At 46.2% G+C, this 12,362-nt stretch overlaps 1 protein-coding gene across 1 annotated transcript in view; it reads right to left on the bottom strand.

The window, feature by feature from the left end:
* Positions 1-296: 296 nt before the first annotated feature.
* Positions 297-12,362, bottom strand: part of LOC121565307 (ryanodine receptor 2) — a 77,821-nt gene continuing 65,755 nt past the window's right edge. Inside the window, exons 22-25 of the mRNA XM_045223296.1 lie at positions 12,327-12,362; positions 5,900-6,000; positions 4,149-4,200; positions 297-1,177 (exon numbers count right to left, since the gene is read on the bottom strand). The exon at positions 12,327-12,362 is cut by the window's right edge and continues 29 nt beyond it. Of these exons, the coding sequence (XP_045079231.1) occupies positions 1,082-1,177; positions 4,149-4,200; positions 5,900-6,000; positions 12,327-12,362 (285 nt within the window). The 3' untranslated portion in view covers positions 297-1,081. The remainder of the gene's footprint in view (positions 1,178-4,148; positions 4,201-5,899; positions 6,001-12,326) is intronic.

Below are 12,362 nucleotides of genomic sequence, written 5' to 3'. Positions count from 1 at the left end.
TCTCTCTCTCTCTCTCCTCTCTCTCTCTCTCTCTCTCTCTCCTCTCTCTCTCTCTCTCTCTCTCCTCTCTCTCTCCCTCTCCCTTTCTCTGTCTCTCTCTCTCTCTCCTCTCTCTCTCCCTCTCCCTTTCTCTGTCTCTCTCTCTCTCTCTCTCTCTCCTCTCTCTCTCCCTCTCCCTTTCTCTGTCTCTCTCTGTCTCTCTCTCCTCTCTCTGTCTCTCTCCTCTCTCTCTCTCTGTCTCTCTGCTCTATATCTATCTCTCTCTTTCTCTGTCTCTATGTCCTCTCTCTCTCTCTCCCTCTCCTCTCTCTCCTCTCTCTGTCTCTCTCTCTCTCTCTCTCCCTCCTTGTCTTATCTCCAACACACACACTATGTCCACGCTGTCTCTCAGACACACAAAGACTCCCATCGTTATGTCATAAATATCAGCCCTGTGTAGCAGTCTCCACATGATGTGCTGATGTGTTGATGATGCCATCCAAACGTTCCTCTTTTCTCCAGCTTGCATAGCTCCGCTCAGACCCGGCTTGGTAAGGCACCGTTTCCTCATCACGTCCCCATCTGTCCAGCTCTCCATCCACTGGGCCTGGCCTTCATCTCCTCTCAGTATTCTGTACATGTATGTACTGTACACCATGTCATTCCTGAGGCGCAGAGGATGAGCAACAGCCTTTTGTATTCATTCATGTGTTCTCTGGAGAAACCCGTCCCGTCCACAAAGCAGTTTGGTTTTACTTTTTCAAATGGAACGTCCTTGTTTTTCTTCTTCTGCGTCTTTCCTCCAATCATTTAAATCTATTATTAAAGCAAATGTATAGATGAAGCATTGAGTCCTCAAAGTCCTCATGTCAAAACACAGCCCTGTTCTCCAAATGCACCCAGGAAGGACATTATACAGTCAATTATCATTATATTATTATGTACAGTGTCTGGTAAGGATTCCAAACAACGTGGGCTAGCTGACGAAGGAAGGTGACGAAGCAGCCTTTCATATTGATCAGTAAGAAAGGACGAGTCTCTGAATCTGGATCAATAGATGAGTTGATCAGTAGTCAGTTGAATTGATCAGTTGATGAATTGATCAGTTGAGCTGGTCTTCGTATTGTTTCCGGAAACAGTCTCCGGCAGGGAAGAATTCCCAGCACCGCTCCTGGTACATCTTCCACACATACGACTCCTGGAGACGGGAGAGGGAGAGATAGAGAGGGAAGGGAAGGAGAGAGAGGGAGGAGAAAGATGGAAGGAGAGAGGGAAAGATAGAGAGGGGAGGAGAGAGAGGGGAGGAGAGAGAGGGAAGGAGAGAGAGGGGAGGAGAGAGAGGGGAGGAGAGAGAGGGGAGGAGAAAGAGAGAAGGAGAGAGAGGGGAGGAGAGAGAGGGGAGGAGAGAGAGGGGAGGAGAAAGAGAGAAGGAGAGAGAGGGGAGGGAAGGAGAGAGGGAAAGATAGAGAGGGGAGGGAAGGAGAGAGAGGGGAGGAGAGCGAGGGAAAGAGAGAGAGGGGAGGGAAGGAAAGAGAGGGGAGGAGAAAGATGGAAGGAGAGAGGGAAAGATAGAGAGGGAAAAGAAGAAGAGAGAGGGGAGGAGAGCGAGGGAAAGAGAGAGAGGGGAGGGAAGGAGAGAGAGGGGAGGAGAAAGATGGACGGAGAGAGAGGGTAGGGGAGAGAGGGGAGGAGAGAGAGGGTAGGGGAGAGAGGGAGGAGAGAGAGGGGAGGGGAAAGAGGGGAGGAGAAAGAGAGAAGGAGAGAGAGGGGAGGGGAGAGAGGGGAGGAGAGAGAGGAAAGATAGAGAGGGGAGGAGAGAGAGGGGAGGAGAGAGAGGGGAGGAGAAAGAGGGAAGGAGAGAGGGAAAGAGTAGAGAGGGGAGGAGAGAGAGGGAAGGAGAGAGGAAAGATAGAGAGGGGAGGAGAGAGAGGGAAGGAGAAAGAGGGAAGGAGAGAGAGGGAAAGATAGAGAGGGGAGGGAAGGAGAGAGAGGGGAGGAGAAAGATGGAAGGAGAGAGAGGGAAAGATAGAGAGGGGAGGGAAGGAGAGAGAGGGGAGGAGAAAGATGGAAGGAGAGAGAGGGAAAGATAGAGAGGGGAGGGAAGGAGAGAGAGGGGAGGAGAAAGATGGAAGGAGAGAGGGAAAGATAGAGAGGGGAGGAGAGAGAGGGAAGGAGAAAGAGGGAAGGAGAGAGAGGGAAAGATAGAGAGGGGAGGGAAGGAGAGAGAGGGGAGGAGAAAGATGGAAGGAGAGAGAGGGAAAGATAGAGAGGGGAGGGAAGGAGAGAGAGGGGAGGAGAAAGATGGAAGGAGAGAGGGAAAGATAGAGAGGGGAGGGAAGGAGAGAGAGGGGAGGAGAAAGATGGACGGAGAGAGAGGGTAGGGGAGAGAGGGGAGGAGAGAGAGGGAAGGAGTGAGAGGGAAGGAGAGAGAGGGGAGGAGAGAGAGGGGAGGGGAAAGAGGGGAGGAGAAAGAGAGAAGGAGAGAGAGGGGGGGGAGAGAGGGGAGGAGAGAGAGGGAAGGAGTGAGATGGAAGGAGAGAGAGGGGAGGGGAGAGAGGGGAGGGGAGAGAGGGAAGGAGAGAGAGGGGAGGAGAGAGAGGGGAGGGGAGAGAGGGGAGGAGAGAGAGGGGAGGAGAGAGAGGGAAGGAGAGAGAGGGGAGGAGAGAGAGGGAAGGAGAGAGAGGGGAGGAGAGAGAGGGAAGGAGAGAGAGGGGAGGAGAAAGATGGATGGAGAGAGAGGGTAGGGGAGAGAGGGGAGGGGAAAGAGGGGAGGAGAAAGAGAGAAGGAGAGAGAGGGGAGGGGAGAGAGGGGAGGAGAGAGAGGGAAGGAGTGAGATGGAAGGAGAGAGAGGGGAGGGGAGAGAGGGGAGGGGAGAGAGGGAAGGAGAGAGAGGGGAGGATGGAGAGGGAAAGAGAGAGAGAAAGACAGAGAGGGGAGGAGAGAGAGGGGAGGAGAGAGAGGGAAAGAGAGAGAGGGGAGGAGAAAGATGGACGGAGAGAGAGGGGAGGGGAGAGAGGGGAGGAGAGAGAGGGAAAGATAGAGAGGGGAGGAGAGAGAGGGGAGGAGAGAGAGGGAAGGAAAGAGAGGGAAAGATAGAGAGGGGATGAGAGAGAGGGGAGGAGAGAGGGGGAAAGAGAGGGAGGGAAGGAGAAAGATGGAAGGAGAGAGAGGGGAGGAGAGAGAGGGGAGGAGAGAGAGGGGAGGGGAGGGGAGAGAGAGGATGGGAGAGAGGGGAGGAGAGAAAGATAGAGAGGGGAGGAGAGAGAGGGAAGGAGAGAGAGGGGAGGAGAAAGAGGGGAAGAGAGAGAGGGAAGGAGAGAGAGGGAAAGAGAGAGAGGGGGAGGGGAGAGAAGGGAGGGGAGAAAGGAGAGAGGGAAGGAAAGAGAGGAGGAGGGGAGGAGAGAGAGGGGGGGAGAGGAGAGGGGGGAGGGGAGGAGAGGAGAGGGGGGGTATCAGACAGTTCATTCAATATAAACTAGTAGTGATAAGAGGTCTACCATCCAGGATAATATACCACTACAGTCAAAAGCCAATGGTCTCTCTACTAAGATACTGTAGCTTTACTAAGGCAAGGTGCAATGAAAATGCTAACCTGCACAAATGGCCTAAGGGATTTGGAGATTTGTCTTTTTGCAGTCTTTACTTTTTCCTTTTCAATTGTTTGGTTCTCTTTCTCGTCTGTATTTGTTGTAGTCATTTCCCTGAGGTGAAATGGTTCTCTTTCAAGTTTGTATTTGTTGTAGTCATTTCCCTGAGGTCAAATGGTTCCCTTTCAAGTTTGTATTTGTTGTAGTCATTTCCCTGAGGTCAAATGGTTCCCTTTCAAGTTTGTATTTGTTGTAGTCATTTCCCTGAGGTCAAATGGTTCTCTTTTCTACAAATCAAAGCGTGTGTTCAGAGAGTGATGGAGCATAATGCTGATGATTCAACAATAAACGTGTTTTCTCCTCTGAGGCGCGGTGCATAGCTAACCCACTGGGGAGGAATAACATTGTTCTGTGAATGAAGGAGGGAAAAGTCTATTTTGTGTGTAGTTGTGTCCAAAATCACACCCTATTCCCTATATAGTAGTGCACTACATTTGACTAGAGCCCTATGGGCCCTGTTCAAAAAGGAGTGCACTACATAGGGAATAGGGTGCCATTTGGGGTGTAACCTAGACTCTTACCTGGCCTGTGTGCTCTGTTTCGTCTTTGTTAATGAGATACATCACAAAAAATCTGAAAAACAGAACGTTTTTTTTAGAATTAGCTTCAATCAGACAGCTGACAGATTGTTCAACTGTCACACTCCATCACAACCCAAAATACAAGTCAACAACCACTGGACAGCCTCAAAACATGGTTCCACTATCATTTAGATCTCATGGATGGTCAGCCCTGGGTGGTTACATTTCTCCAGCCCCCATCCCTCATCTTTATACCAAAACAGAGGCGGGGAGAACACTTTGGTTATGGCTTCAACTGCTGATTGCCGCTTTAACAGAACGCAGAGCAGAATAAAGCAGGAAATCAGTTTCATTCACTCTACCTCCTGATCTTGTCTCTACTCTGCAGGAGTATGTGATCAATAGCCTCCTAATGCAACACAGAGACATGCGATTATCTTCCAGGAAAGTCTTAGAAAGAGGAACACAACAGGGATGCCCCCTCTCCCCACTCCTTTTCACTCTAGCGGTTCTGCAGAACCAACAAGACAACATTAAAGACCAAGTCCATATTATGGCAAGAACAGCTCAAATAAGCAAAGAGAAACGACAGTCCATCATTACTTTAAGACATGAAGGTCAGTCAATCTGGAACATTTCAAGAACTTTGAAAGTTTCTTCAACTGCAGTTGCAAAACCCATCAAGCGCTACGATGAAACTGGCTCTCATGAGGACCGCCACAGGAAAGGAAGACCCAGAGTTACCTCTGCTGCAGAGGATAAGTTCATTAGAGTTACCAGCCTCAGATTGCAGCCCAAATAAATGCTTCACAGAGTTCAAGTAACAGACACATCTCAACATCAACTGTTCAGAGGGGACCGTGTGAATCAGGCCTTCATGGTCAAATTGCTGCAAAGAATCCACTACTAAAGGACACCAATAAGAAGAAGAGACTTGCTTGGGCCAAGAAACACGAGCAATAGACATTAGACTGGTGGAAATTTGTCCTTTGGTCTGGAGTCCAAATTGGAGATTTTTGGTTCAAACCGCTGTGTCTTTGTGAGACGCGGTGTGGGTGAACGGATGATCTCCGCATGTGTATTTCCCACCATAAAGTATGGAGGAGGAGGTGTTATGGTGTGGTGGTGCTTTGCTGGTGACACTGTCAGTGATTTATTTAGAATTCAAGGCACACTTAACCAGCATGGCTACCACAGCATTCTACAGCGATACGCCATCCCATCTGGTTTGGGCTTAGTGGGACTATCATTTGTTTTTCAACAGGATAATGACCCAACACACCTCCAGGCTGTGTAAGGGCTATTTTACTTTTACTTTACCAAGAAGGAGAGTGATGGATTGCTGCATCAGATGACCTGGCCTCCACAATCCCCCGATCTCAACCAAATTGAGATGGTTTGGGATGAGTCGGACCGCAGAGTGAAGGAAAAGCAGCCAACAAGTGCTCAGCATATGTGGGAATTCATTCAAGACTGTTGGGAAAGCATTCCAGGTTAAGCTGGTTGAGAGAATGCCAAGAGTGTGCAAAGCTGTCATCAAGGCAAAGGGTGGCTATTTGAAGAATCTCAAATATTAAATATATTTTGATTTGTTTAACACTTTTTTGGTTACTACATGATTCCATATGTGTTATTTCATAGTTTTGATGTCTTCACTATTCCACAATGTAGAAAATAGTAAAAATTAAGAAAAACCCTTGAATGAGTAGGTGTTCTAAAACTTTTGACCGGTAGTGTATGTCTCTACTCACAGATAGTTGGCCAAGTTGTGCTCCTGCAGGGTGTGGGTTTCGAAGCCGTGAGGAACTGTATCAAAGTAGTCGTTTCCAATTCCGCAGATGAAGCATTTGGTCTGCAAGAGAAAGACAGGTTTGTATGTGATGCTGTCAGCCAACTTCGACTGCAGCTGCTCATCTCTCTACATATCACTCAACCCAGGGAAAGACGGCTCGGATTAATCTCATTTGAATTTCCAACACCAGTGTTTCACCTCTATAACCAAATGCTACAATAATACTCTGGCTCTGAGGGAAGGAACAGATACAGAGCATCAGACTGTATAAGACAGTGGTTCTTCAACGTCTCCTCGGGATCCCCAGACGTTCTTCAACCTCTCCTAAGGGCCCCCAGACGTTCTTCAACGTCTCCTCAGGTCCCCCAGCCGTTCTCCAACGTCTCCTCAGGTCCCCCAGTTGTTCTCCAACGTCTCCTCAGGACCCCCAGCTGTTCTCCAATGTCTCCTCAGGACCCCCAGACATTCTCCAACCTCTCCTCAGGACCCCCAGACGTTCTCCAACCTCTCCTCAGGACCCCCAGACGTTTACCAACCTCTCTCCAGGACCCCCGGAAGTTCTCCAATGTCTCCTCAGGACCTCAGACATTCTCCAACCTCTCAACAGGACCCCCAGACGTTCTCCAACCTCTCCTCAGGACTCCAGACGTTCTCCAACGTCTCCTCAGGACCCCCATAAGTTCTACAACCTTTCTTTAGGACCCTCAGACATTCTCCAACCTCTCCTCAGGACCCCCAGTCGTTCTCCAACCTCTCCTCAGGACCCCCAGACACTCTCCAACCTCTCCTCAGGACCCCCAGTCGTTCTCCAACCTCTCCTCAGGACCCCCAGACACTCTCCAACCTCTCCTCAGGACCCCCAGTCGTTCTCCAACCTCTCCTCAGGACTCCAGACGTTCTCCAACCTCTCCTCAGGACCCCCAGTCGTTCTCCAACCTCTCCTCAGGACCCCCAGACACTCTCCAACCTCTCCTCAGGACGCCAACTGTTCCATGTATTTAACTATTCCACAGCTAACACACCTGATTCAACCTGTCATCTAATCACCAAGCCCTTCACCTAGGTCAATCAGGTGAGATGGTTCAGAGCAACATCTTGGGGTCCCCGAGGAGAGGTTTGAGAACTCCTGGTGTCAGATATCAGTTCTGATTTTCCTGTCAGATGAGTTAGTTTTAACATAACCAGTCAAATAGCCCTTCAGCTGACAATACAATCAATCATTGATGCTTTCGCCTCCACTCCCTACGACTAGGAGTCATCTAGCCCTAGTGTCCACGGATGCTTTCCCAAACGGCACCCCTATTCCCTATGTAGTGCACTACTTTTGACCATGGCCTATAGTGTGGTCAAAAGTAGTGCACTATAAAGGGAAAAGGGTGTTATTTGGGACGCACCAAATATCATACCACTGTTCAGCATGCAGATTGGTCCTGCAGGATATCACTGTCTTAACTCCTCTCCTGCTTAGCCATGGGCTAACCGTGTCTTGAGGATAATAGTGTCCTGTAGTACTAATCCTGAACAGACCATAATATTATCTCCCCTTTAGCTGTTGAGTAAGATCCGGACTCAGTGGCTCCAGTGGTCTTCCAAGGATAATTGTCTCTCAGTTGGATGAGCTATTGATCCTCATTAGAGACACTGTTTGTTTTGTTGTCCTCAGATGACCATCTGAGAGACCAGCCACCATATCAACCAGGCTCCGTCGCCATCTGAGATCATCTTATCTACCGTACATAGTGCTACTGGATCCTGTCACAGTATTGTCATGTTCTGTCATACATGGTGACTCGCTTCAAACTATTTCAGAAAACATGTTTGTTTTGATAGTCTAGTCTAGAGAGAGTAAACCATTGTTATTTCTGGGAGAGCATCGTCTATATTGTAAGAACAAGCTAGGCTTGTCTCTGTTTCAGCGCTGTGGGGATATGACTAACTGTTAAGCTAGTCTTGTCTCTGTTTCAGCGCTGTGATGATATGACTAACTGTTAAACTAACCTTGTCTCTGTTTCAGCGCTGTGGGGATATGACTAACTGTTAACATAGGCTTGTCTATGTTTCAGCTCTGTGGGGATATGACTAACTGTTAAACTAGGCTTGTCTCTGTTTCAGCGCTGTGGGGATATGACTAACTGTTAAACTAGGCTTGTCTCTGTTTCATTGCTGTGGGGATATGACTAACTGTTAAAAATAGGCTTGTCTATGTTTCAGCTCTGTGGGGATATGACGAACTGTTAAACTAGGCTTGTCTCTGTTTCAGCGCTGTGGGGATATGACTAACTGTTAAACTAGGCTTGTCTCTGTTTCAGCTCTGTGGGGATATGACTAACTGTTAAACTAGGCTTGTCTCTGTTTCAGCGCTGTAGGGATATGACTAACTGTTAAACTAGGCTTGTCTATGTTTCAGTGCTGTGGGGATATGACTAACAGTTAAACTAGGCTTGTCTATGTTTCAGCGCTGTGGGGATATGACTAACTGTTAAACTAGGCTTATCTATGTTTCAGTGCTGTGGGGATATGACTAACTGTTAAACTAGGCTTATCTATGTTTCAGCGCTGTGGGGATATGACTAACTGTTAAACTAGGCTTATCTATGTTTCAGTGCTGTTGGGATATTACTAACTGTTAAACTAGGCTTATCTATGTTTCAGTGCTGTAGGGATATGACTAACTGTTAAACTAGGGTTGTCTCTGTTTCAGTGCTGTAGGGATATGACTAACTGTTAAACTAGGCTTATCTATGTTTCAGTGCTGTGGGGATATGACTAACTGTTAAACTAGGCTTATCTATGTTTCAGTGCTGTAGGGATATGACTAACTGTTAAACTAGGCTTATCTATGTTTCAGCGCTGTGGGGATATGACTAACTGTTAAACTAGGCTTGTCTCTGTTTCAGCTCTGTGGGGATATGACTAACTGTTAAACTAGGCTTGTCTCTGTTTCAGCGCTGTAGGGATATGACTAACTGTTAAACTAGGCTTGTCTATGTTTCAGTGCTGTGGGGATATGACTAACTGTTAAAATAGGCTTGTCTATGTTTCAGTGCTGTGGGGATATGACTAACTGTTAAAATAGGCTTGTCTATATTTCAGTGCTGTGGGGATATGACTAACTGTTAAACTAGGCTTGTCTCTGTTTCAGCGCTGTAGGGATATGACTAACTGTTAAACTAGGGTTGTCTCTGTTTCAGTGCTGTAGGGATATGACTAACTGTTAAACTAGGCTTGTCTATGTTTCAGTGCTGTGGGGATATGACTAACTGTTAAACTAGGCTTGTCTATGTTTCAGCTCTGTGGGGATATGACTAACTGTTAAACTAGGCTTATCTATGTTTCAGTGCTGTGGGATATGACTAACTGTTAAACTAGGCTTATCTATGTTTCAGCGCTGTGGGGATATGACTAACTGTCAAACTAGGCTTGTCTATGTTTCAGTGCTGTGGGGATATGACTAACTGTTAAACTAGGCTTGTCTATGTTTCAGTGCTGTGGGCATATGACTAACTGTTAAACTAGGCTTGTCTATGTTTCAGTGCTGTAGGGATATGACTAACTGTTAAACTAGGCTTGTCTCTGTTTCAGTGCTGTAGGGATATGACTAACTGTTAAACTAGGCTTGTCTATGTTTCAGTGCTGTGGGGATATGACTAACTGTTAAACTAGGCTTGTCTATGTTTCAGCGCTGTGGGGATATGACTAACTGTTAAACTAGGCTTGTCTCTGTTTCATTGCTGTGGGGATATGACTAACTGTTAAAATAGGCTTGTCTATGTTTCAGCTCTGTGGGGATATGACGAACTGTTAAACTAGGCTTGTCTCTGTTTCAGCGCTGTGGGGATATGACTAACTGTTAAACTAGGCTTGTCTCTGTTTCAGCTCTGTGGTGATATGACTAACTGTTAAACTAGGCTTGTCTCTGTTTCAGCGCTGTAGGGATATGACTAACTGTTAAACTAGGCTTGTCTATGTTTCAGTGCTGTGGGGATATGACTAACAGTTAAACTAGGCTTGTCTATGTTTCAGCGCTGTGGGGATATGACTAACTGTTAAACTAGGCTTATCTATGTTTCAGTGCTGTGGGGATATGACTAACTGTTAAACTAGGCTTATCTATGTTTCAGCGCTGTGGGGATATGACTAACTGTTAAACTAGGCTTATCTATGTTTCAGTGCTGTTGGGATATTACTAACTGTTAAACTAGGCTTATCTATGTTTCAGTGCTGTAGGGATATGACTAACTGTTAAACTAGGGTTGTCTCTGTTTCAGTGCTGTAGGGATATGACTAACTGTTAAACTAGGCTTATCTATGTTTCAGTGCTGTGGGGATATGACTAACTGTTAAACTAGGCTTATCTATGTTTCAGTGCTGTAGGGATATGACTAACTGTTAAACTAGGCTTATCTATGTTTCAGCGCTGTGGGGATATGACTAACTGTTAAACTAGGCTTGTCTCTGTTTCAGCTCTGTGGGGATATGACTAACTGTTAAACTAGGCTTGTCTCTGTTTCAGCGCTGTAGGGATATGACTAACTGTTAAACTAGGCTTGTCTATGTTTCAGTGCTGTGGGGATATGACTAACTGTTAAAATAGGCTTGTCTATGTTTCAGTGCTGTGGGGATATGACTAACTGTTAAAATAGGCTTGTCTATATTTCAGTGCTGTGGGGATATGACTAACTGTTAAACTAGGCTTGTCTCTGTTTCAGCGCTGTAGGGATATGACTAACTGTTAAACTAGGGTTGTCTCTGTTTCAGTGCTGTAGGGATATGACTAACTGTTAAACTAGGCTTGTCTATGTTTCAGTGCTGTGGGGATATGACTAACTGTTAAACTAGGCTTGTCTATGTTTCAGCTCTGTGGGGATATGACTAACTGTTAAACTAGGCTTATCTATGTTTCAGTGCTGTGGGATATGACTAACTGTTAAACTAGGCTTATCTATGTTTCAGCGCTGTGGGGATATGACTAACTGTCAAACTAGGCTTGTCTATGTTTCAGTGCTGTGGGGATATGACTAACTGTTAAACTAGGCTTGTCTATGTTTCAGTGCTGTGGGCATATGACTAACTGTTAAACTAGGCTTGTCTATGTTTCAGTGCTGTAGGGATATGACTAACTGTTAAACTAGGCTTGTCTCTGTTTCAGTGCTGTAGGGATATGACTAACTGTTAAACTAGGCTTGTCTATGTTTCAGTGCTGTGGGGATATGACTAACTGTTAAACTAGGCTTGTCTATGTTTCAGCGCTGTGGGGATATGACTAACTGTTAAACTAGGCTTATCTATGTTTCAGCGCTGTGGGGATATTACTAACTGTTAAACTAGGCTTATCTATGTTTCAGTGCTGTGGGGATATGCCTAACTGTTAAACTAGGCTTATCTATATTTCAGTGCTGTGGGGATATGAATAACTGTTAAACTAGGCTTGTCTCTGTTTCAGCTCTGTGGGGATATGACTAACTGTTAAACTAGGCTTATCTATGTTTCAGTGCTGTGGGGATATGACTAACTGTTAAACTAGGCTTATCTATGTTTCAGTGCTGTGCGATATGACTAACTGTTAAACTAGGCTTGTCTCTGTTTCAGCTCTGTGGGGATATGACTAACTGTTAAACTAGGCTTATCTATGTTTCAGCGCTGTGGGGATATGACTAACTGTTAAACTAGGCTTGTCTATGTTTCAGTGCTGTGGGGATATGACTAACTGTTAAACTAGGCTTGTCTCTGTTTCAGCGCTGTAGGGATATGACTAACTGTTAAACTAGGCTTGTCTCTGTTTCAGTGCTGTAGGGATATGACTAACTGTTAAACTAGGCTTGTCTATGGTTCAGTGCTGTGGGGATATGACTAACTGTTAAACTAGGCTTGTCTATGTTTCAGTGCTGTGGGGATATGACTAACTGTTAAACTAGGCTTATCTATGTTTCAGTGCTGTGGGGATATGACTAACTGTTAAACTAGGCTTATCTATGTTTCAGTGCTGTGGGGATATGACTAACTGTTAAATTAGGCTTGTCTCTGTTTCAGCTCTGTGGGGATATGACTAACTGTTAAACTAGGCTTGTCTATGTTTCAGCTCTGTGGGAATATGACTAACTGTTAAACTAGGCTTATCTATGTTTCAGTGCTGTGGGGATATGACTAACTGTTAAACTAGGCTTGTCTATGTTTCAGCTCTGTGTGAATATGACTAACTGTTAAACTAGGCTTGTCTATTCCCAGTGTCTGTTTTCTCAGCTCTGTGTGAATATGACTAAGTGTTTAACAATGATGTGCTTCAGCAGTTCCCTCCCCCTGTTGAGCCTCTGTATAATGCTGACACACACTGCTGTGTGCTTTGAGTCACACACACAATCAACCCAAACACAGCTCTGAGTACGTACCTCCATATCCTCCTTCACCTGCTCCTGCTGGTCTCT

The sequence above is a fragment of the Coregonus clupeaformis genome, chromosome 1, assembly GCF_020615455.1.
Source record: "Coregonus clupeaformis isolate EN_2021a chromosome 1, ASM2061545v1, whole genome shotgun sequence".
NCBI lineage: Eukaryota > Metazoa > Chordata > Actinopteri > Salmoniformes > Salmonidae > Coregonus > Coregonus clupeaformis.
This window is presented reverse-complemented; position numbering and strand designations above follow the sequence as displayed.